At 34.4% G+C, this 25,191-nt stretch overlaps 1 protein-coding gene across 3 annotated transcripts in view; it reads right to left on the reverse strand.

Annotated features, from left to right (window-relative positions):
- SEMA3D (semaphorin 3D) overlaps nucleotides 1-25,191 on the reverse strand; it is a 256,333-nt gene that overhangs the window by 70,609 nt on the left and 160,533 nt on the right. For all 3 annotated transcript variants that reach the window (XM_027838813.1, XM_027838812.1, XM_027838814.1), the window contains exons 6-8: nucleotides 23,978-24,071; nucleotides 20,896-21,024; nucleotides 9,923-10,065 (exon numbers count right to left, since the gene is read on the reverse strand). In XM_027838813.1, the coding sequence (XP_027694614.1) occupies nucleotides 9,923-10,065; nucleotides 20,896-21,024; nucleotides 23,978-24,071 (366 nt within the window). The remainder of the gene's footprint in view (nucleotides 1-9,922; nucleotides 10,066-20,895; nucleotides 21,025-23,977; nucleotides 24,072-25,191) is intronic.

Consider the following 25,191-nt stretch of genomic DNA (forward strand, 5'->3'; position numbering starts at 1 on the left):
CAGGTAAAACTAAAGATTAAAAAAAAAAAAAAAGCAAACATAAAACTCTAAGCTTTGGAATTCCCCAGGCAGGAAAACAGATGGCAGCAAAGCAAACACACATCTGTAACTCTGAGGGCTCTAAATCTCTCATTTGGATCTAAGTGACACACTGAAAGTAAGCACAAACCCCACAACTTTGTGAAAAATCAATCAATATGGAAAAGTGTCACAGGATGAACAAACAACAATCCTAAAAGGTAGTAATTGTCATATAAGGCCAGTATATCAGATCTGGCCATTTGAATGTAACTGAAGCTCAAAGCTAATAATTAGACCCCCAGGCAAGTTATGTGAAAGGGCCATCAAACTGAATTCCTGGCACGAACAAAAGGAAATACTGCAAAACAAAGAGGAGAACTGGCATAACCTTCTAGGCTCTGGAATCTCTGTAGCAAACGTAACCTAATGGATTAACCCTCCTAAAACAAACAGAATCTGAAGCAATTAAAAACGACTAGGAGGTGGAAAGTTAAGAGCAAAAACTTCTCTGAAGTGACTTGTATTTCCATCTCTGTAATATGAAGCACAACTTAAAAAAAAATCTCTGTAGAGATAAAAGTAATGGTATCTAAAAGCACTTGCTTAAAAAAGAAAGGTAAATACATTTACAATATATTGATTTATGCCTCTTTGCCTCTTTATTTAGCTTTTAGTATTTTGTTACAAAGTTCTGCATATGTTTTCCAGGTGAATATGGATAAGATCATACAAAAAGGATTTGGTAACTGATTATATGGAAGAGAGGAATGAAGAGCAGTTAGGAAAAGGAGTCGATGAAAAGCCAGAGGTATTTGAGGTTGAGTGATGCTCAATTAAAAATTCTCGTCAAATGACCAATGAGTTGATCTACAATGGGAACAATTAAATATCAATAACAACGTTCTTGGTATAAATGAAACCAGAAGATAAAAGGGAGTTGCAACTGAACTTCTCCTTAGAGAAGGAAACAAAAAAGTTGTTGAAGTCAGTTTCATTGTATGTCCAGAAACAATAAGAAACATAATTTCATGGGACACTATGTTAACTTGTCTTACAGCTCTTATGATAAGAATTTTCCATAATACCACCATGAAGATTATGGAAGCATTATACTCTTACATCTGTTGCAGAGGATAAGGAAAGAGAGAAATAATACAAAGAACTCAATATGATTCTCTAAATTAAATAAACATATGCTTTAATTCTTAGTGACTTCAATGCAAAGGTAGGCTTAAGAAAGAACAGTAAAAAATATGGTAAAAAATGTTACCCAGGATTCCAAAACAAAAGAATTCAAAAGCTTGTAGACAACATGGAAGTCTGAATTTTATATATCATAAATGTTTTCTTTAACAAGTGAGGCAGGTGGTGCTAGATATGGTAAATACTAAATACATAATTTAAAATGAAGACTATAACATAAGAGGCAGGAAATTACTGGTAACCAATGCGGGAATGATTTCTTTCATTGATCTCATATGCTCCCATGGGTTTAATTATTTTCTATTTGAAAATGACTCCCAGATCTATGTATCAAGCCCTGGTCTCTCTCATGAGCATCACTAACTGACTAACATTTCCAAAAGGATATCTTGTGAGTCTCAAACTCAACATTTCCCAAATAAAACCCATTATTTCCCTCCAAACTCATCCCTTTTCCCAATTTCTCTGTTTCTTTTATGGACACTACCACCTTCCAATCACCTTGCTTTAAAATATTAGAGTCAGCCCAGATTCTTCCTTACCCTCAGACCTAAACAGCTATCAACTTTTTCATACTACTTCTGCATTTTATCCCATGCCCATCCCTTTTCTCTACTTCTATCTACCTCCCCAGTTTAGGCCCTCATTAAGTCTCATCTGTAATACTACAAGAACCTCTTCCTTGGTTTCTCTGCCTTAAGACTCCCTCTTGTCAACAAAGTTGTCAAATGGATAGCCTTAAAGCACAGGTATGACCAAATCATCCAAAGCTCAAAAAAATTCCAGGGTGTTTATGGTGGTGCTACATTAAAGTACAAACCCCTCAGTTTGGAATTTAGTTTTTCCTAATCTGGCTCCTGTTGACCTTTCCAGCACATTACATATTTGTGGTAGGAGTGGTGCCTATCTTATTTAGGCTGAACTGACTTCTCTTTAAGGCGATAGGGAGTTCGTTCTTGAGCTTATCATTAGTTTGGATTTTTTGTTGCCTGAAGCATAAAAGGTTTAATCTATGGGGAGTTGACATCAGACGTTTTGGCATATTCTCCCTGCACTGTGGAGATGCCTTTCTGACCAAGGATGGCTGTTGCTATGGGGAATGCAGAAGTCAAAGGGAATGATGTTTTATATGAATAGTATCCTTTTAAATATTATCCTAAGTAAAATTGCTTTTTATTTGATTTTATGGTTTATGACTGTCTCATTGAATTCAAATCCCAAACCTGCATCACTCATAGGCCTGAGCTACCTGTGGTCCAGAATAACATTCCTTCCCTTTATGTACTCTGTGTTCCAGTAAGACTGACCTGCTTTGCCTTTTCTCCTAGAGAATATTCTTTCTTCTATCTTTTAACAAGCTATTCTTTAGGCCTAGTGTACACTTCCTCCTATCTCCCACTTCTTAGACTCTCAAGCTCCTTTTAAAATTCAGACTATTCAAGATCCCATCCTTCATGAGGCCTTTCCTGATCCCCCACCTTCTAGTAACACTGAAAACCCCTGTTGAATTACTTTGCATTTCCCTTGTATGCACTTATGTGTATGCATAGAATAGAATATAAGCTCTTTAAACACAGGGGCTGTATGTTTTTTAATTCCCAGTGTCTTACCTAATGCTTGGGGTATAGTACTTAATAAATGCTTATTGAATAAGGGGCCTGATTTCCAAATATGCTCTCTGTATATAATCAAACCACCAACTTCTTAGAACAAAACTCAAAATTAATACCAAGTTAGATTTAAAACAGTGGGTGAGTAGGAGGCACAACATAAAGAGAGTCAGTCCTGAAGTCTGGAAGATTCATTTTCCCAAGTTCAAATCCAGCCCCAGACACTTACTATCTGTGGGAACCCTGTTTCTCTCAGCTTCCTCATCTATAACATGAACTAGAGAAGGAAATGGCAAACCACTCCAGTATCTTTGCCAAGAAAATCCCAAATGAGGTCATGGAGGGTATGACATGACTGAAAATGACTGAACAACAAAAATTTAAAATTATAAGACAGGAAATGTAATTAAATCAGCTCCGACTTGATCTGACACTATTAATAATAAAAATGGCAAATAGAAAATCACTGCTATAATTATGATTTCCTAAGGAAATTTAACTAATATAAATCAATCATCACAGTAAGAAGATAAAAAAAAAGCTCTGAAGTTTGCAAATACTCATTGATCTCCTTGCTAAATGAAGAGATACAGTAACTAAGGGAAACAGTTTAAAATATAAATTCATTTTTTATTTTTTTAGGCAATTGGGGTTAAGTGACTTGCCCAGGGTCACACAGCTAGTAAGTGTCAAGTGTTTGGTCTGAGGCCGGATTTGAACTCAAGTCCTCCTGACTTCAGGGCCAGTGCTCTATCCACTGCACCACCTAGCTGCCCCCATTTTTTAAACCTTACAATAGAAGATAATAGATTATAAGCAATAATATCACATACACCAAGAACAAACAACCAAAAACCCTCATGAAACAGTGGCAGAAAAATAAAGATATGGACAGAAAGTCAACTGGCAGAATCTACTAAGGCACATTGTTCCAAGAGAATGTAAAAATGACTATGAAATATGTATAACAGAGAAAAAATGTGTCAGGATTTCTATAACAAAATCTTTTTTTCCTTATCAGTAATACTGGAATCACCATGTTTGGACTCTCACATCAAACTTTTAAATGAATTAAATGTAGAAATGTCACTTAAGGAAACAAAGAGGAAGAACAGGTGGACTAAGCCAAATATACAAAAGGAGATCCTCTGGAACTGGAAGTGACAGGTTTGAAATTCTGGAGAGATTAATTATCAAGACAACTGAAATAAAGGAGAATGCCCAATGTTTGGGGAAGAAAAATGCAGATGCCATTCCTGCTGGGAAAAAAACTGATGAAGAAAATATCACTAGCTTATAACCTTTATGCCTACTTTCTCCTATCTACAAATATGCATTGAAATTATCTACACATGTTTTGAGGACAATCTTGATGAAAGTCTAAGAAGGGAGTGTGTTTTTACAAATGATATTCCAAAATAGTCCAATTCCTGACAGAAGTACAATTACTGAATGGTGCAGAGAATATACATTCCCAATATGCTTCTAGCTTGTTGATCATAAAAATAAATCTGTAAATACAAAATGATGCCTTCAAAGTCTTTCTTTTAACAAGTTGGTTTCATGCATATATCAAAATCAGAGAAGAGTCTTTGACAAATGCAACTACAAAACTAACTTTATTTGTCAGTTTTCTGAACAGGTTTATCGAGTGGTTTTTGCCACTGTTATGGAAGATGGTCTACAGAGTCCAAGTGAAAAACAGATTTTCTTTAGACTGTGAGATATTTTAAGATACTCCTCTTTGCAGGTGACATTGGGTTGACTATATTAAACCCTAGCATACTTCAGGATTCTAAATTCAGTCTGTAGTTACTCCAAAGAGCTCGTCCTATCAGAAAAAAAAAAAAAAACTTAAGCGAATGGAAAAAAAAACCCAACTACTGTTCAGGGTGCAATATGTGATTAGTTCAACAGTCCACAGAGTATAAGCATCCTGGATAGTCACTACAGATAGTCAGTAAACTGGACCCAGAATTTAATAGGAGAAAGAAAGTAAAGCTAGGCTGTAGTTAGGAAAATGAGTAGTGCTTTTAATAACCCCAAGTTTTTTTTTTTCATAGAAAGTCTGATCATTTTAATACCAATATTCTTTCAATATTTAACCCATAAGGAGTATGAAATACTATAGTTACTAAAGAATAAAATGTAGGTCACCCAAAAGGCAACGGAAAATGAATAGTAGTGTAAAACTATTTCAGTATTATTACCAATGAAACATAGAATAATGGTAACATTAAAGGTATCATCCAAAGAGAGGCATACCAGGAATTTAACCTGAACCTGTTATGTGGCAAGAGCAAAAGATCACAGAACTATAGCTCATGGATTCCAGTGGTGCTCAGGTAATGTCAAGAGAAATGCCAATCTCACAGTAAGTGTATACCCTGCAAAGGACAAATAGGAGGGCACAGACTAGATTGTACTGAGATGAGAAGAGATGGATGGATTGCAATCTAAACTGCTGGAGGAAGTACTCACAGCAAGGAGATTGCACCTGCATTGAAGTATGCCAATACTTATTAATACAAGAGTATTTGCATCACACTTTAATTAAAAATATATTTTTTAAAAAACTGAATAATTCTTTTAAAACAATTTATTTGAAAATATTTATCCAGACATTTTGAATTTGGAACTCATTTCAGAGAAAACAATAAGGAAAAAATTAGGCAACATTTTTATATTTTTAACATTAACATGCATCTTTCTGAGTACTATTAAAATAAATTTTTATCTTCTTTTAGTGTTTTTACTAGTGTATAAGCAGAACAGAATGAAAGAATAAGAAAATCTGACTATGCATGCTGTATAATATTGGACAAAATGAACTTGAGCATATTGCTTTACTAATTGGAATTGGAAGGCATATTACTAATTACTAAATTCAGTGGCAACATATTAAATAACATTATATATTTAAGAACACTTTTTATTGTTCAGATATATTGGAAATGAAAAATATCAATAGTATTTTGTGATTTTAAACTGTACACTAGCTTAAAAGCTTTAAAATATCTCTACAATTAACATATTAATTCTATTTATGAGCAAATAAATATTATCCTGACAATAAGATAGTTGAGTTTTTTTGAATTTTTATAATTGTTACAATCAATTGACATAGGCTGAATGAACTATTATCAGACTAGTTCAAGAGATTATTTTTCTAGATAAACTATAGACTAGAGAAGCAGCATTAAGCAAAAAATAAATAAATAAATAAACATTTCTTGGAGTCAGAAAGACCTGGATTTAAATCCAATCACTAAAACATACTTTCTATGTGACACTTGGCAAGTCAACATCTTAGTGATGCAGTTAACTCTCTAAGACACTAGGTTGCAAAGCAGTGTCTAACCTACATTGGTAGAAGACTTTTCCTCTCTGGGAGCTCCTTCTCCAAGGACATTACAGGTAACACTTAGAAAAAAATAGATGAGACTAGATGCCTGACCATATCTCTGTCAGTGATGGTATTGTGATTCAGCTTATGTATTATCAATATTGTTTTTCAATTTTATTATCTAAAGAAGAATTTTGTTAGGGGGAATAAATTTGCAGAAAATATAGTAATAATACATCTTTTTTTTTAAAGTGAGAATAGCTTTATTAGAAACTGAATAAAGCATCTGGAATCTTCAGTGTCTCTATCAATCAAGACAAGAAAGCTTCGTAGACAAACTCAAATAGCTTTAAAAGTTTTCTGTTTGACATACACACACACAAAAAGGCTCCAGTTCTAAGCAAACATACCTAACACCTGTCACAATTTATCACTAAATCATTAAAGTTAAAAAGACAGCTGAAGTCCATTGAAATTAAAGGCATGCAAAGACAATACATATAGCCTAACATTCAGTACTCAATGGTTGAACTATGAATGTAATTTATAATGAGAAATTCCTGTACTCTTAAGAGGGGTTTCTTGAAGTGAGCTGAGAAAAGAGATATACTTAGTGGCCCTAAAACAAAGCAGTACAAACAATTCCACCTAGATTTTGCATGTGCTGTGTGTGTGTGTGTGTGTGTGTGTGTGTGTGTGTATCTGTATGTTGTTTTAAGAAAAGTAAATTCATCCATCAAATCTTATTTGATCTCACAATTTGGTGGCTTGTGTCCTTCAGACTAGTGTAAGTAAAAAATCTAGCTGTGTGGTCTCTTTTCTCAGTAGCAAAGAAGACTCATTGTTCACTGAGACACACATTACCTTTTTTCAGTTTTATTTTATTTTGCATAAAGTGACATTTGAGACATGCAAGATTAAGAATTCAGAACGTGCTTTTAACAAAGCATTTGGATTTTTTAATCTAACAATCCAAAAAATGTGATAAGGTAGCTTGACATGCCTCTGCAACTGGTCTCAAACATAAGAAAACCAGGAGGGACAGCTAGATGGTGCAGTGAATAGAGCTCTGGCCTTGGAGTCAAGAGGACTTCAGTTCAAATCTAGCCTCAGACACTTAACATTTACTAGCTGTGTGACCCTGGGCAAGTCACTCAGCGCCAATTGCCTCACTAAAAAGCAAAACAAACAAACAAAAAAACAGGGTTCAAGTCCTCTTTCTGATGTACTAACTGTGAGACTGTGGGAAAATTATTGACCTCTCAGTTCTCTAGGCCAGACATATCAAACACACGGCCTGTGTTGCTGGTGGCTCACAGCAATCCCCAGTGTGGGCTCTTCCAGATTAAAATGTAATTTGGAAATTTTCATCAACATAAATAAAACATGATAAAACATAAATGATATTATATTTTAAAACTAACTCAACAAGTAGCACATAGAGATCTTTATGTGCAGATGAGCAGCCCCCATTTCTATTTGTGTTTGACTTCACCATTGCTCTAAGGCGACTCTATAGGGAAGATGTGGAAAAGGTGACTCTCTTGCATTAGCAAGGGGAATTACTTCACCTGAAAGTTCTCTATAACAATGAAATCAACATCTAGCTCCTATTCTAATGTAAAAGTTTAAAAAATCATCATTAAAAAAATTCCACTCTTGAATTTAATTTATAGCATCTGAACCAGTGAAGAAAATCGTATTTATTAAAATAAAAATAATCAATCAAAAAACATTTTAAGTACCTATTATGTGCCAGACACTGTGCTAAACTTTGGGGATCCTGGACCTGTGATTTTATTGATATAAAGAACTCTCTAATGAGGAAACTCTACGAATGCAGACTGGCACCCGCATTGCAATTTATAGTCTTAGAGAGCTACCTAGACTAGAGGGAGCTTAAATGATTTGCCCTGGGGCACTCAGTTCATAAGTATCAGAAGCAAGATTTAAGCTCTTGTGTTCCTGGCTTTTGATGCCATCACATTATACATTATGTTATGAATGATTCTTATTCATTTAAAATAACTTCTTTTAAAAAAAATCTATTTGCCAAATCAAGAGCTAAGAATTAAAAACCAGAGTATCTATAAATGTACAGTTGTCTGGTAAATACTGGATCTTTCATATGAAAATTATTAGACCATTCAGAGTTCTTCCTATTGGTTGTAAATTGTATATACCTATGAACTTTTAAAACAAGATGTATATTTTAACATTGGAAGGTATATTGGAGATTATCTACTTAAACACCCATCCTTCCTTATTTGACAAATGAGGAAATAATCAAAGAGATTTTCCTAAATTCACTAGTTACTTAGCCACCTAGTTAATGATAGAGCCAATACTGGAATCCAGGTCTTTAGTCTCTAAATCCAGGGCTCTTTCCACTTCATAAAGCTGCCTCCTGATATATATATAAATAAATGTCAATCTAAATTACTAATTTAAGGGATATTTAAGCATACTTTAGTAAAGTAACAGCCTTCAAATATCTCTAAGCTAACAGCTGCTTGTCTCTGGGCAATCAGCTTCAATTAAGAATGCTACAATTTCTTAGATTCTGAAAGAGTCAGTATCCTTTGCTAAGATTCTGTCCCCTAAGGGAGATGGGATCAGTGGGCAAGGCAATAGTGGCCAATGTATACTAGGTAAAGAATGATCTGTGCTGACTAGCTGGCTTCAATCAAAGACAGTTTTCATTAGAGCTTTCAGTTCAATGCTGGTAAGTATTCCTGTCCCTAAAAGTGTCCAGATGCCTCAAGGCACAGAATTGAGACAAAGAACACAAAAGCTCTAGGGAAATAAAATGAAAAGTTTGTATTAGACCAAAGTAAGCTCCCCTCTAAGAGGGCTTATTAACTTTAAAACACCACTCACTAACAACTTAGTTTATCCTAGGGATCTATGTTTTACCCAAGATAATGACAATAAGATATGCTGGGGGGAAAAAAGTTCGAACTACTGAAGCCAAATACATGTCTATGGTAGATTTATTCTTTCCATAAAATTATTGAAAAGGAGCAGGAAAAGAATTTTATGGTGTTCTAAATTTCCTATGACATTCATCTAATTCATAACCTTAAAAAGATTAACTTTAACAGAGAATGAAAGCAATCCTTTGTTCTGTCCCATTTTTCTCAAAACTTGGGTCTGTATTAAGGACCCAGAAAACCTTCATTTTGATATTATAATTCAGTATATTTTTTCTTCACTGTATTGATCAATCAATCAACAAATATTTGTTAAGCCCTTACAACCTACCAGTTACTGAGTTAAAAAAAAATAAAGGGGAAACAAAGAAAAAGTTAAGAAGCTTTCCTCAAGAAGCTTACATTTTAATGAAAAGATACATGTTTATAGGAAGGGTTTTGATGAAATCTGAAATTGATTTTCCTCATACTCAAATCTCAGGTACTCTTTATAAAAACTGCAATTAATGTATTAGGCATCTAGAAAACTGATAAATATAATAGGCTGGTGGAACAAAGAATAATTAATTAATGTAGTGACTTCTAGAGTTGTCTAACATATAACCTCAGGCATTAGTTTAAGCACCCAGTGAATGAGTTTCTAAATTTAAATTAATTTTCTTTTTTGGGATCTCAATGATTTCTGCTTGTAAGATTCATGTAGGTTATTTGGCTTAGAAAGCACAAAAATCAAAGCCTTTTTTCTTTCAGTTCATGAAGGAAATGAACAACATAAATTGGTTCAAATAAGCAAATTTATTATACCTTACCTTACAAACTCTTCCAACTCGAGATAATATAGTCTTATCAGAGGTACTGCCTTCTTGAGATGACTCACGAAAGAAGAAATATATTTTATCATCATCTTGGTTGTATGTGTCCGGTATGGGAAAAGTTCCAACAAATTTTGCTCCTATAAAGAGAATGAAAAGGGAAGGGAACAAACATTTAATAAGTACCTACTATATGCCAAACACATTGCTAAGTGCTTTACAAATACCTCATTTGAAAGTAATACAGACTATTACATATTAATATATGGGAAAGATTAAACATAGAAAATATCTTCTGAAGGAAAAATCATCTCATTGTAACATTATTGGAGGCTTATATGATCTAATCATGATCTTAAAAACATTCTGAAAAGACATTCAAAAATTTCACCAGACTGTCAAAGGGGTCCATGACAAAAGAGATTAGTCTAGGTTAGCAAAGACTTATAGTGGAATGCCACCCAAAGGAGCATGGAGAGGCTCATGGTAGGTCTAAGTTTGTTGCTTTTTCAAGGAGGAAATAAACAAGAGAAGCACCAAAAAGTGGTGTGGTCATTGTACATGCTATAGCTTCTTAAATCCATAGATGGAAAATTCAGTGCCAGGGAAACCAAAGGTGGATGAGCAGCCCTGAAAAGGGCTCAGCAAGACCTCACACCAGAGGTGCTAGTCCTCCTGAACACACCATCCACCCCCTACTGGAGGTAGTACACAAGAGTACCTACAGTATTCTACGAATCACAAAACATCATGAAATCACATATAGTGAGTAATGTAGCCAGATGTTGAAATGTGCAAAGGTCTTAAGGGATAATAAAACATTGGGATTAGTTCCAAGAGTGTCACAGTTACTTCAAGGGATGTCTATTAAATTTCTCTCTAGATGATATCGTCTCCTTCTTTAATGATCAGGTTATTTAGATGGCCTTTCTTGTGCTCATTCAAAAACTATTTTTTAATTTATTATCTTTCTCATCATGCTGTCTCTTTTACTTTATTTTTTTACCCCCAGGAACTTTGTGAAAATAATTCTTCTGTAGGAGAATTGGTAAGGTTTTCTAAACTATAAAATAAGCATTTGGTATTCTTGTTAAACATGTTTTGCTATATGCAAAAGTTTAACTTGCAGCAAAGTAGTTATAAAACATTACCATGGTGATGACAGAAATAATACCCTAACACATGTGCACTCATATCATTTCATCATATTAAAGAAATATCCTGACTACAGTATTTACAGTAGTGTTATTAGAGAATGATTTTATAACATCATTTGACATCAGATATTAGCTGTGGGCTTGCTGCAACATTTGAACTAAGTATCCTTAACAATTTAATGTACTCTGCATGCTAAATAATACATACGATAAAATTGGAGTATTTTAAATCACACAAATTTTAGCACCATGAATTTTAGTTTTTCACTCAAGTTATTCTCTTTGGAGTTCAAAATCATATTGTATTGTTAAAATATTATTTAAAAAAGTGGACTAATGTTGATGTGACGTATTTTCACAAATAAGGTATTACTGATAGCAAATAACAAAATGAACCATCAGATCAAGAAATGAAATATTGCTAAAAGAAAGTGGCAGGAGTCTATCCTACTGGTTCCACTTCTTTGATACCTATTTGTTCCTTAATACTATGCAATCTAACTAATTTTTATATTATTTGACTCAAACTGCTCTTTCAAAGGTCACCAATGACCTCTTCATTGCCAAATCCAAGAACCTCTTAGTCTTCATCCTCCTAGACAAGGTATCTTTGAGGCATAGAAGGAAGCATGTGGCAAACAAGTGAAACCATCACCACCACCTTGACCATCATCTTCCCTCAGACAATGATGGGGGTGGTCCAGAACCTTGAACCCAAGAGTCCTGGGAATAGCAGTGTCCTCCACATCATCAGATCTATTTCCAGATCAGGTCCCATAGCTATCATTGCGAGCAGAAATCATTGTGGTGAAGAGGCCCAGCAAAAACTGCTGACCAATTGCCTCCGACAGACAGATAGGTATGGGGGCACCATCCCCCACCCCCACTGACCACCCATTCCTGACTCCAGCCTGGCCCTCACAATCATCGTATGGAAAGGAATTCTTATTGAGAAGGGGTTAAACAGCCCTACCAGCTGCCAACTAAGTGCAACACACAGGATAGGCAAGACAACTTAGCTGAACCTGCAAGACACTCTGAGTAAGACACAAAAGGCAGTATATGCTAAACAAGTCAGACCACCACATGTAGCTTGGCAATTATACCTGCAGTCATAGCTACTGAAGAATTAGAAAAGAAAGCTCATACCACCAAAATCCTTTGCATTGGCAATGGTTCAACATCAGAAGCTGATAAGATTTTATCAGTAGAAAGACATTAAAGAAGAGGTTCTACCATCTGCTTTACTGGTGCACACTAATAATCATGAGACTTTTCCATATGGCTTGCAAGCAGCTAGGTGGTACAGTGATTGCTGAGCTTGGAGTCAGGAAGACCTGAGTTCAAATTTAACCTCAGAAACTTACCAGCTATGTGACTCTGGGCAAATCATTTAACTTCTATTTCCCTCGATTTCCTCAACTATAAAATGGGAATGAAGATAATAGGTACCTCCCAGGATTATTGTAAGGATCAAATGAGATAATATTTGTAAAAGCAATTAGTATAGTGCCTGGAACAAAGCAGGTGCTAAATAAATATTCCCTTCTCCCTACTGAATTTGATCTTATGTGTTTCAATCCGAATTCTAAATCAAGATCTGTACACATGCTGTTACCTAATGTGTTAGTGATCTCTTCCAGGTTTGTGTCATCTGTATATATAAGTATATCATTTATGCCTTTATCTAAATGATAAAAAATTAATTAGCACACTATAAATACCACATGTACTGCATATCCATTGTTAAATCAAATATTTTAAAACTTTTATTTCCACCATATAAAACAAACTTCCTCACATCAGAACTCATCCATCCCCTGCCCTCAACTGTTTTGATTGTAAACTTCTCAAGGATAGGAATTAAAACTATTTAGTTCCTTTGTTTTAATACTCCCAATATCCAGTAAGGTGTTTTGTACCTTGAATTTAACTGAATATAAAAAATTGAACCTCTCATCATTTAGCCATTTTAAATGTGTGCCTTTACATTTACATGTAATTGCTGAGGAAATGACTACTTTTAGTTTCCACTAAGTGAGAATTTAATCAGATTTTCTATTGTATTTCTTCTACTGTGTGGGAAATTTGTAGATAACAGAACAAGTTCATATACAGCACTGTTTAGAAAAGCCTAAAACAAATCTGTTTCCACATGCTAAAAATTAAGAGTTAAAGCTAAAGTTCTCAGCTATCACTAGAAAGGAAAGAAAAATAGATGCCTCTCTACATCTATTGCTCACTGAGAAATTTTTATACACTTAGAGTCTTAATTTTTCCCTAATGCCCTTGCCCTAGTAAAAACTTCACTATCATATCATGTTTTATATTTTATTTTGTAATTTCTTGTAATTTTATAACATATAACATCATATATATATATACATATATAATTTATATGATGGCAGGGATGTAACATCATTCTTGGAGAGTTTCACCATGATTTAATTTTATAAAAACACCTGAAAACAATAACAGTGTCTTCCTCAGAGTTATGCCTGCCTTTACTAGAAAAACCAGTTGGACACTAAAAATATCTTTGTACACCAACAGGACCTAGTACTATGCTTTTCATATAGTTGAAGCTTGACAAACTGCTGAATGAATGAATTTGCTCTTTATAAGTTCACTCTTAAAATTAAGAGGTAAGAGAGAAACACGCATATTTTTGATTCTTGGTCTTACAATGCCTTTGACAACTTTTATCATGTTAGGGTAATTTTGCCATCCTTTGATGAAAATAAATGAACAGTGATTCCTTCAAATATACACCAGTAATCACTAGAAAAGTCACACAGATAGTATATTTTTGAATACTTTTCATTTCTTAGAGTGAAAAATTCCATTGTCCAGGTAGTTTTCCCCACAGTATGGAATTAGTAGGTAGTAGATAGAAATAAGGAAAAATGATTAGAAATCAAAGGGTGAATTCAATTGAATAGGAATTTATTAAGAGGGTACTTGAAATAACTGTTGACTAGTTATCTCCTCCTCCTCCCATACCAATCACGAAAAGAATAAAAGCTGTTTAAGATTACCATGGACACTGAGGTCATGACCATGATAAATAGTATTAAACAGAACATACCAATATTTAGACCATCCAGAAGGAAAATATCTCCTGGTGAGATCTTTAACAGGGTGGATTAGTTTCACCAAAGATAAGAAAACTCACATTTCTTGAAACTGGATTCATCAAAGTACTAGAGGATTTCTTATAAGGAATTCTCCTAGTTGCAAGCTGTGAATTTATTGATGGAAACTTTAGCTTCTGCAATTTGCTGGACATAGATGTTAATAGCAAAGGCATTCTTATCCACAGCCCATTGTATTCATAAATCCAAAAAGACAAAATACTTAAGATATATATGTAACCTTCCTAAACAGCTACTAGCAATAGACTAAAAGAAAATTCAAATAATATTTGAAAACCAGCTTTAAAATCTACTTATAATTTAAAATCTGGATTTGGATAATTACAAGTTCATTTATAATTTAAATTATGTTATATGCTTTATATGTCCAGGACACAAAATCACCATTCAAATGTCTTTCCAAACCAATTAAAACCCATTAGAAATATCAGCTGCAACGTAAAAAAATTCAAATATTTTTAAACCTTGGCATAAAAAAGTAAAATAAAAAGTAAAAGTCTGAAACAGAATGATTTTTTTTGCAAAGATGTAAAAAAATGGATGCCATAAAATATATTCCAATCAGCAAATCATTTGTTCTTATTGATACTATTGATGTATTTGGAGAAAAAAATTAGCCATTAAGTGCTGCTGTACAACTCGTTCAATTGAATAGTCCATCATCAGCAGTGTTCATTTCAGTTCTTCTTTACATGCGTTTGTTCTGCTCATAATGCCTGGCTCAAAAGAACTTAATAGCTGATGATATACTAATGAAAGATACGAACTGATGCAATAATGAATAACTGAAAGACACAAACTGTAAAACTTCCAACCCATCTTTTTCCCCCTGGCTTTGAATAGGATATTAAAACCATTTCTACAGTTAAGATTACTGTGTTAATAAATTATTACTATATCAATTAAAAGTTTAATTTCTAATTATAAATTCATATTCTATAGTTATAATTAAATATGATCATAAATTATATTTCTAACTACACACTGTGGATTAGATAGATTTAAACTTGTCAAAAGAGTCAACAAATGTAATCTCAGATATCTTCAGATACAAAATCAAATATGAATTATTTAAGATATATCCTTACCACATGGATAAAAAAGTTGAAAAATTGCACACATGTTTATTATTAAATCATAAGAAAACATAAAATCGTCTATTACTAAAATCACAAATAATAATTTGGGTCATTCTAACATTCTAATTTATGCTTAATTACATACTTATTTTCCTATGTGACACTAGAAAGATATTAATAAAGGTCTCAAAATGCTTAGTTTGTGATGAATGGTTTTGTCTACAAGAAAAATCAAGTAAGTGCTTATTATTTAAACTCCAATTTGCTAGAAAGTTCATCATGCAAGGCAAGCAAGTAATCGTAGCTTAAGTATAAAAGCATGCTGTGGAAACCACCAAACCTCCTTCCAGACTAGCGTCTTTAGTCACCATGGAGAGGAGAAATCATTGTGGAGAGAAGGCCCAGCTTTCTCATTACTACTAGAAACTGCTGATCATCAGACAGACAGGTATAGAAGGAAGAGGAATCCCCCCAGGCCAGACCACACATTCCCGATTCCACCTTAGCCCTCACAACCATCATCTAAGGAAAGGGCTCCGTGAAGAAGGGGCCAGCCATCCCCACCAATAACTAACGAAGCACCACACACAAGACAAGCATGCCAACCTAATTGAAGCAGCAAGGCACCCTTAATAAGAGACAGGAGGCAGCATATGCCAGGAGGGTCACCACCTTGAACATTATCTGCCCTCAAAACCTGAGAAGTCTGTAGATATGTAGCTGGCATTTTCTCTCACAAGTGCTATACCCAAAGCTAAAGACTTAGAAAAGAAAGTTCCTGTCACAAAAGTCCTTGGTACTATTAAAAGATTCAACATCAGAGACTGATATGTTTTTTTTCCCAGCATAAATATTAAAGAAGCATTTCCATCTGAATACTCTGAAACCTAAAGATCAAAGGACTCTTTCATCTGAAATGCAGCTGAAACCTTCCATATGTTGTTTCACCTTTTGAGCTCCTCAAAAGCAGAAACTGTCTTACTTTTCTATATAGTTCTGGTCCTTGGCACAGTGCTTTACATACAGTAAGCACTTATTAATTAATTTTTTTTTACTCATTTGTCATTAATATGCTACTTTAATGCTACTCAATAAATTAAAGGCAGGAAACATTCTTTTCTTTTCTTGAGTTAAATTCATCTTAATTTTTAACAAAACCCATAATTACCATATTAATTACTAATTTACAGAATAGTATACTAGAGATAGGTTTGGAAATGACTCTTTGGTTAACTAGTAATATCCATATTCTGTAAGTTCTATTATTTTAATATCTATATTCTATAAGTATAGAAAGAAGAATTTCACTTTCATGTTTTGATTGGTGCTAACAAGACTAACATTATCAAGATTACATGTATACTGTGAAAAGAGGCTTGAAAGCAATGCAATGGAGATCTTTAGAATAGTGTTTGAGTCAGGATAAAAAAAATACTTTTATCCCCCTTTGGAACCACTATTTCATAGATGTAGGGAGTGCCCTGAAGAAGAAATGTCATCTACCAATGAAAATTTGCAACTATGATGCAAATAATAATATTAATTTTTTTTCATGGGTTACTAAGAGATGGGAGGAGCCTTGGTACAATAGCTAAAGATCCCAACTCCAAGTCAGAATGACATAGGTTCAAGTCATGTCTTTGATCTATATTAGTGATGTGACCATGGGTAAGTCATTAATCTCTCTAAAACCAAGACACATCTCTGTCTACATTAATTCCCTTATAGTTGGTTGATGCAAGTGTTTGAAGAATCTATACTTTGTCATATCAAGGAACATGAGCTTATTTCCCCCAGTGATTGCTGAGTTTCTGATACTGTGAAGAATAAAATGCTACCCAAGTAAGAGCAAGCAAGTGATCATGTGCTGGGAGTGGGAGTAACCCTGGGCCTGGAATGGAAGCCCTTGGTGGCAGAGCACCAAATACCTAGGACAATGGCCATGCATATGCAATGTGATAGTGAAAAGCTGTCCTTCCTGTAACAAAATGTCTAGGTGGCACAGTGGATAGAATGCTGGGCCTGGGGCCAGGATGACTCTTCTATCTGATTTCAAATCTGGCCTCAGACATTTACTAGCTGTATGACCCTGAAAAAGTCACTTAACTCTACTTGCCTTAGTTTCCTCATCTGTAAAAATAAGCAGGGGAAGGAATGGTATACCCTTCCAAAATGTTTGCCAAGAAAACCCCAAATGGTTAATGAAGAGTCAGACATGACTGAAACAACTAAACCACATGCACGAGATTTCCATTTTTCTGGAGTATATTTTGTATGTGTAGACACAATTGGATTAAGAAATTGAAAAAACTGTGCCCTTCTCTCCCTCGGTCTTTAATGATGAAAATAAAATGTCCCAGGACCATATATAAAGTAAAGGTATCCCCCTCCAAAAGAGAATACATTATAGTATCATAGATGGGGGAGTTGAAAGAAATCTTTTAGGTCATTTCATCCAGAGTGTACATGAAATGGCATTGTGTGGTAGAAAGAACATTGGATATGAAGTCAAAAGACCTGAGCTCATCCCCAGTGTGACCGTGGAACCAACACATACTTCTCTAAAACTCAGTTTCTTCATCTGTAAAGTGAAGAATTTTGGCCTAGATGAGCTGTAAGATATTTTCCAACTTAAAGTTGATGATGCTGTATGGATTCCCATAAAAGAATATTCAACATGTGGTCATCCAGATTTTATTTGATGACTTCCAGTATAAGGAAACCCATTACTTTTCAATGTAATCCATTCCACATTTGTATCTTTTAATTATTAGGAATTTTCCCCCCTTATATCAAGTCCAAATATGATTGACTGCAGTTTACACCTATTGCTTCTCTTTCACCCTCTAGGGTCAAACAGAATGTCAAATCCTTCTTCCATAGAATACTTTTTCTAATACTTGAAGATACATATCATGTCTCCCACTTAAGTCTTTCCTTCTTCACACTAAACATTCCTAGTTTCTTTAGCTGATTCTTATCTGGAATGATCAACAAGCTGATTATCCTTTAGTTTATTAAACTCTTCCTAAAATCTGGTATCCAAATGTACATACTCCAGATGTGGTCTGACTAAGGCATAGTATATTGCTTTCTTGGTATGATCAGGAAAAAAAGCAGCATAAGATCAGAGTAACATTTTTGGTACCAAATTAAATATTAAACTTGTCAGATAAACTTATCTAGCCATGGTACCCCAATTACATACCTATGTCTTTGATTTCTGAACCCTCCTGTAAGACATTATCCTTATTAAAATTTAGTTTATTGGATTCAGTCAAAGTTATTAACCCCTAGTTTTTTGTCATTTACAAATTAAATAGGTATATTATTCATGCCTTTATCCAAATCACTGAAAAAAAAACCCAGCATAGGTCCAACTAAAGTCCTATGAGGTATTCCACTCACAATCTCCACTAAGGATGAAAGCAAATCATTTTTCTTCATTGGGCCCAAAGTTTCAACCAGTTGTAGTCATCTAACTGTATCACTCCTTAGTGCATATCTCTTCTGTATGTTTACAGTAAATGCTTTGTTAACATCTAGGTAAACTATATCTTAACTCTCCCTCAATTTTACCATTCTGATAACCTTGCCTAAAAATAGGAAATGAAGTTAATCTGATATGACCTAACCTTGCAGCCATGTTGACTGCTTCCTTATCTAGATGTGAAACTTTAACAGGACTATAGTCTACCTGCCCTACAATTTTCAGATTCCGCTCTCTTCATTTCTTAAAAGGGTGAGGGAAGAGAGAATGTTTTACTTTCACTAGTCCTTTAATACTTCCGTAAGTTTCAAAATATCATTGGCAGTGGTTCAGTAATGGTACATACCTGATTTCTCAGGACTGTGGCATGTGGCATATCAGGACCTGGTGACCTAACTCATCTAGGGTACCTAGGTTCTCCCTATTTAGTGGGCTTTGAATCCCCTATTCATCTAGTTGTGTTTGGTCTTTTCCAGTTCAAAGATCGTTTTTATTCAAAGAGAAATTGAAAGCAAAAGAGTTAAATAGTGCATTCCATCATCCATGATTACTTTCCTCATCTTTTCCATGATCCTCATCATTCTTCACAGTATAACTAAGATCTTATAGGGAATATAAAGCCATTGTAAAATCCTACAGAAATGTAAGATATTTTATTAACATTTTACTGAGATTATTGAGCAATAGAATGACATGATGGCCATAGTGTTTTAGGAAGATGAATCTAGTGAATGGATATATTATTAATTGAAAAGAGGAGGACCTAGCAGTTAGAAGGATATGACTGTAGTGCAGAATGAGGTGAACTTAGTGGTAGAAGCATCAGTAAAAGAAAAGAAAAAATCTAAGAGTTATTTTGAAGTAAGTAATGACAAGACTTGGTGACAAATCAGAAAACTCAAAGATGACTCTATTCTTTCTGATAATAGTGGATACCATCCACTATGAAAACCTGGGAAAGTTACTTTATATCTCTATAGAACTCAATTTTCTCATCTGTCAAATGCTCATATATGCATTATCTAAATCAAAGGACTGTTGCAAGTAATTTTTGTAAGCTATAAAGTGCTATATAAACACAAAGTCAGCTATTCCTCTCATGAAATGACTTATGAATCCATCACCAATCTTGTCACTCATTCATAAATATTCCTCTTAAAGTACACTACACAGAACTGAACTTGTAAATGTGGACTAGCCTTATTTCAAAAGGCCTGAAATAGGAGTGTCTGGCTATAGGTAAACAACTAAGTATAAGAGTCTGAGAATGATTTCAAGAGATGGTTTTCAGTTGAAAAGTTATGAGAAAACAGATTCAAATTTGAGACATTTTAATGAAAAAAAAAAAAGCTAGATCTAGGTCCTGCCTTTTACCCTTCTATGAAGACTCACAGAACTGATCAATTTTAAGAAAATCAGAGTTTTCTTTGGAACCTTTTTTTTTTTCCTGTTCTGCAAGTGGATAAAACTGAACTGTCTGAGAGTTCCTCCTGCATATATACGGTTACATATATACCAGCCATATTTTTCCAATACTTCAATGATTTCTGTACAGCAATATAGTTTGTTATAGAGGGAAATAAAGCTTTCTTTCAATTAATTCAACAGATGGTTAGAAAACAATATTGTAAGATTTAGCCTCATTTGGGGTTAGCATAAAAATAATTTCCTTATCTTCAAACATTTCTTTGTACTGGCTAAAGATGGTTTCCCATATTGAAATTTCTAAGTGGCATGGCAAGGCCTAAACAAATAAGTGATCTGATGAATTGATGATAAAATAAAAAAAGACTTAAAATGAAGGAGGTTCTTATTATCATATACAGACTTATTAATGAATTTAAAGATATTACATACAAACAAGGCTGAAATCCAGAAAATCTCAAATAATATTCCAAGTCATAACAAATCATAGTATGGTACTCCTGATATCGTCTTTTTTTGTCAACACCACATTATTCACAACAGAAACATCTAGTATTTCACTGAATTCATTTTTGGATCACCTAATGTGAATAGTGAATCATGTTGATCTCCTTATCTTTCCCAAAGCAAAGGCAAAACATTCACAATTAAGAAAACCACTAACCATGGAGCCAGTAGTGTTCCGAAATGTCAGTTCTGATGTAATGATGATCATGAGTAGGACCAAGGGAACGTGTAAATGCTGTGTCTTTGCCAAGGAAATCTGAAGCTGTTCCAGCATAGAGGTATTCATCTGGGAGACAGAAACATTAATGAGATCATTAGAAGAAATGCCAAAGATTTTAAGTTGAAATGGTTCCATAGTTTCAAAGATTTATGCCATATAATATTTGAATATAACTCTTAATAAGTCTTAGTTTTCAATATTGAACAAGAAAAAGTAACTCAAATTCTGTAGGCTATCTAGTATGAGAGAAAAAATCCAAATGTTTCTGAATTAAAAACTATAAATGCTTTATTGGCAAAATTTATCTCTCAGACATTGTGTCTCCTCTCCATGGCAACAATGGAACATTTTGAAAAGTTATGCCTTAAGGAGGAATGGGTAATATAATTAACATTTGTTTAACTGATAGAATATCAATGACCACATCCCATCTTTACCTAACCTCTGCTGAAAGGAATCTTTCAGCACTGGAATCATTCTTTCATAATTATAACATGCTACATTCCTTGGTCCCAATTATTTCTCCAACAGCTTTGATATACAGAAATTCTGAAAAGGACAAGGATGCTGCCATTACTGCATTCCAAACTTCATCTTGTGAAGTAGAAAACTGACAGGAAGACAGTCCCAAGACCTTTCATCAATATTGTTACCCAAAGATATTGCTTTAGGGCAATTTCTTTTACAAAAAAAAATATGTATAGGTAAGCTAAATTCTGCTGAAAGCTTATCACCGTGTTTCTTTAGCTAAAAAAAAAAAAGTGGTCAGAACTGAATTAACTCTTTCTTGGTGCTGAATTCAGTAGGCCCAGAGTGTGTGTTGAATGGGAAAGAATGAAGACCACAGAACATGAAATGTATGGACCTGCATTTGAGAGCAGCCTCAGAAATAGTTTCACATTATTACTAAACTAAACTTTCTTTAATCCTTCAGATTAAAACAAAATCAATGGCTTTATCACTACACAAAGAACGTTGCTGACATTCTCAACTCTCGTTCAATAAATCTTGACCAAAATAAACTTTGCTTGAATTTTGGTTGAAAGCATTTGGCCTACAGGGCAATGGCCTAAACATTGTTGCTAAGTTTATCTGGGAGAACATGAATTAGGTTCTAAATAACTATAAAAACATTGTATAAATAAATTGAATTTAGGTATGTTTCACTGCAAATATACAACTATACAGTTTTGTAAGTATTTTGCTAAATTAAATGAAATAATTTTCATAATAATCTTTCACATACCAGACTTTTAATAAATATTTGTTGAAAAGAATTGAACTAAATAACAGACCAAATGCAATTTGCATTTCCCCAAAAAAACTGCTCTGTAGAAAATACTTTGTAAACTGAAAAAATGGTATGTTCTTTACAAAGAAGAAGGAGGAGGAGGAAAAGGAGGAGGAGGAAGAGGTGAAGGAGAAGAAGTTGTAGTTAGGTAGAGACAAAATCTAATTGGATCTGTTCAAACCTCTCTTAAAATGTCCTTCCTGGTCATTAAAAGGGCCTATGGATTCCAAACTGGAGGAGGGGAAATGACCACAGCCTTTAGTGTAATGTTTTTAATAAAAGACATACTGGCCCATCTATCAGATGAAAAAGAAAAATCATTTAGCTTATATTTATCTTATTTATTTTCTGAATAGAATGGCTGAATGAGTCATATTGTTTTTGTAACCAACACACATACACACGCATATGCTATCACTTCAAAGTTTCACCATCCCTGTCTCCCTACTGAATATGAAAGTACCATGATGTTTCACTACTATCTTGTGTTCATTCATGCACAAGATATGTCATTCGTGAATGTTTTGACATGGCAGCTAGAGCTCTGGACTTAGGGTTAGGAAGACCGGGACTCAAATTCTGATTCTGATGCTTATCAGCTGGCCAATTTAACCTAAGCTTCAGTTTCCTCATTTGTAAAATTACGGGATTGGATGAGATGACCATGAAGGTCTTTTCTGGTGCTAGATCTACAATACTATGAAAATTTAAGAAATGGGTCCAAGTTAATTTTTGCAACTTTTATATTTCATGATTAAATATGTGTACTCCTTTTTAATACAAGAAAAGTAACAGATAGCTGTACATATATATCTCATCAGCCATAAGCATTCTAACACAGTGATCAAGAACTCTGAAATTCTTCTGTCTGACCATAACCTCCTACCTTTCTATCTGTCTTTCCCTATTCCTCACTCTTACTGAACCTGTTCTTCATCCTAACTGTGATCTCCAGGTCTACCATCCCTTAGTGCTCTCCCAAACAATTATTCTAACTTTCTTCTCTTCCCATTCTTGAACCTATTGAAAGTCAGTCCAACTCTACATTGTCTTCTATAATGGAATTCCAAGACTCATGTCTTGCTGAACCCGAATCCCACATTATGTACACTATCCACTTTTTCCATGCTTGCTGTTGAATGATGCTAGAAGCGAAACAACTATTTTGATTGGATCCACCACCAATTTATGTTATCTAATCTCAACTTGGCCCTCGCTGAAGTAAGTCAATCTTTTTAGTCTCTTTATCTTTACCAAAATGAAAAGAGCATGGCAGAGTGAATACAGAGCTGGCCTGGGAGTTAGGAAAACCTGGGTTCAAGTCCTAGCACTGACAAATATTGGCTTTGAAAGCTTTAATAAGTTAATTAATCTCTCAGTGCCCCCACACAACTCTTTAAGACTATAAATTAAAAGTAAGGTGCTTATCTTCATTGGTGGATTATTTTTTTTTACAAAGACTATACTAATAACATCATATTTCAATTAAAAAGAAATGCCAAAAAACTGTTCCCTAAATGATTCTCTATCACAAGAAAGTTACAACTAGAGATTTTAGGAGTGGTAGGGAACTGTTATTGGGAATTCTATTGAAAATTAATATAAAGAAGCTCTGAGATGTTTATGTAAATCAACAGTAGAATATGATTTGATTTGTAAATATCTATTGTACATAGTCTTTAGGAATCATCATGGTCTAAAAGGAAATAGACATGTACTTGATCTTACCTGTCATTACGGAAGCAAAAGGCTGCTGAGGATCAAAAGGACATTTCAGTCTGCCAGATTCCAAATTATGTGTGTCCAGTTTGAACATGATTTCCTGTATGAGACATGTTAATATAAATATGATTTCAAAGAATAAACAAGCTCCTAGGAAATAAGAACTAAATTCTAACTCTGGCCCAAGACTGAATAAATGAATGAAAAAACATTTATTAAGTGCAAAGTACTATGCTAAATTCTAAGAATACAAACAGAAAAGCCAAGAAAACAGATACAAATATAAACTGAAAAACCCTGCTCTCAAGGAGCTCACACTCCAGAGGAAATAACAATTTTTTAAAAGTTCAGGCAGAGGCAGAGAAAATAGAAAGGCCCAAAAGTACTATTGGTACAGTTTCAGGCTGAAAGGTAAGACTCAGAAGTCCTTAGGTACTCTAAGTAGGTCAGATGACAGTGACTGGGGACTGCAAGACATTTGGGTCAGGGAAGGTGAAAAGGCCTGGTGGTCATTCATCTCATCAGAAGAAATAGAGTTGGGGAGTCCCAATACATCCATATAGCCTGGGAAAAAGGGGGAGGTAACCCTAAGTGATGAGGAGTCTTCCTGCTGCTAGGCTTTCCCAGGTGGGTTAGTTAGTTTAGGATGAATTAAATCCTATTTCACTCCACACTGAACTTATTTCTAAGTCTCTGTGCCATACACATCCCAAGAGGGTCACAGGGCACAGAATGCCAGAGTCAGCAGCCAGCTTGGAGATCCTCTGGTCCCATTCACTCAAAAAATATTTAAGTACCTACTATGTGATAAGCCCACTCCTTGGTTTTGCCTTTAAAACCTTTCACAGTCTGGATCCAGACCTTTTTTTTTTCTTTTCCGATTTATTTAACATTAATCTTCACATAGCTACATTCCAACCCAACTAGCCTATTTGGAGTTCTCTGTCCCCAAGCCTTTATACAGCCTGTCTTCTGTGTCTAGAATATATTCTTTTCCCACTTTGGAATCTCTACCTTCCTTCAAAGCTTAGCTACCAGAAGGTTTATGATTCCATATGCCTTGGTTTACCAAATTTGAAATGTCAATAAGATAGTAAAAGTATTTTCTAATTACAGGTAGAAATATTACCCTTTTTAGGGGCAGAGGATATCAGTCAGTCAATAAGCATTTATCAAGCCCTTTTTATGTGTCAGATATTGTGCTGAGTGATAGGGAGACA

Source organism: Vombatus ursinus, unplaced genomic scaffold, assembly GCF_900497805.2.
Source record: "Vombatus ursinus unplaced genomic scaffold, bare-nosed wombat genome assembly UNPS02014830.1, whole genome shotgun sequence".
Classification (NCBI taxonomy): domain Eukaryota; kingdom Metazoa; phylum Chordata; class Mammalia; order Diprotodontia; family Vombatidae; genus Vombatus; species Vombatus ursinus.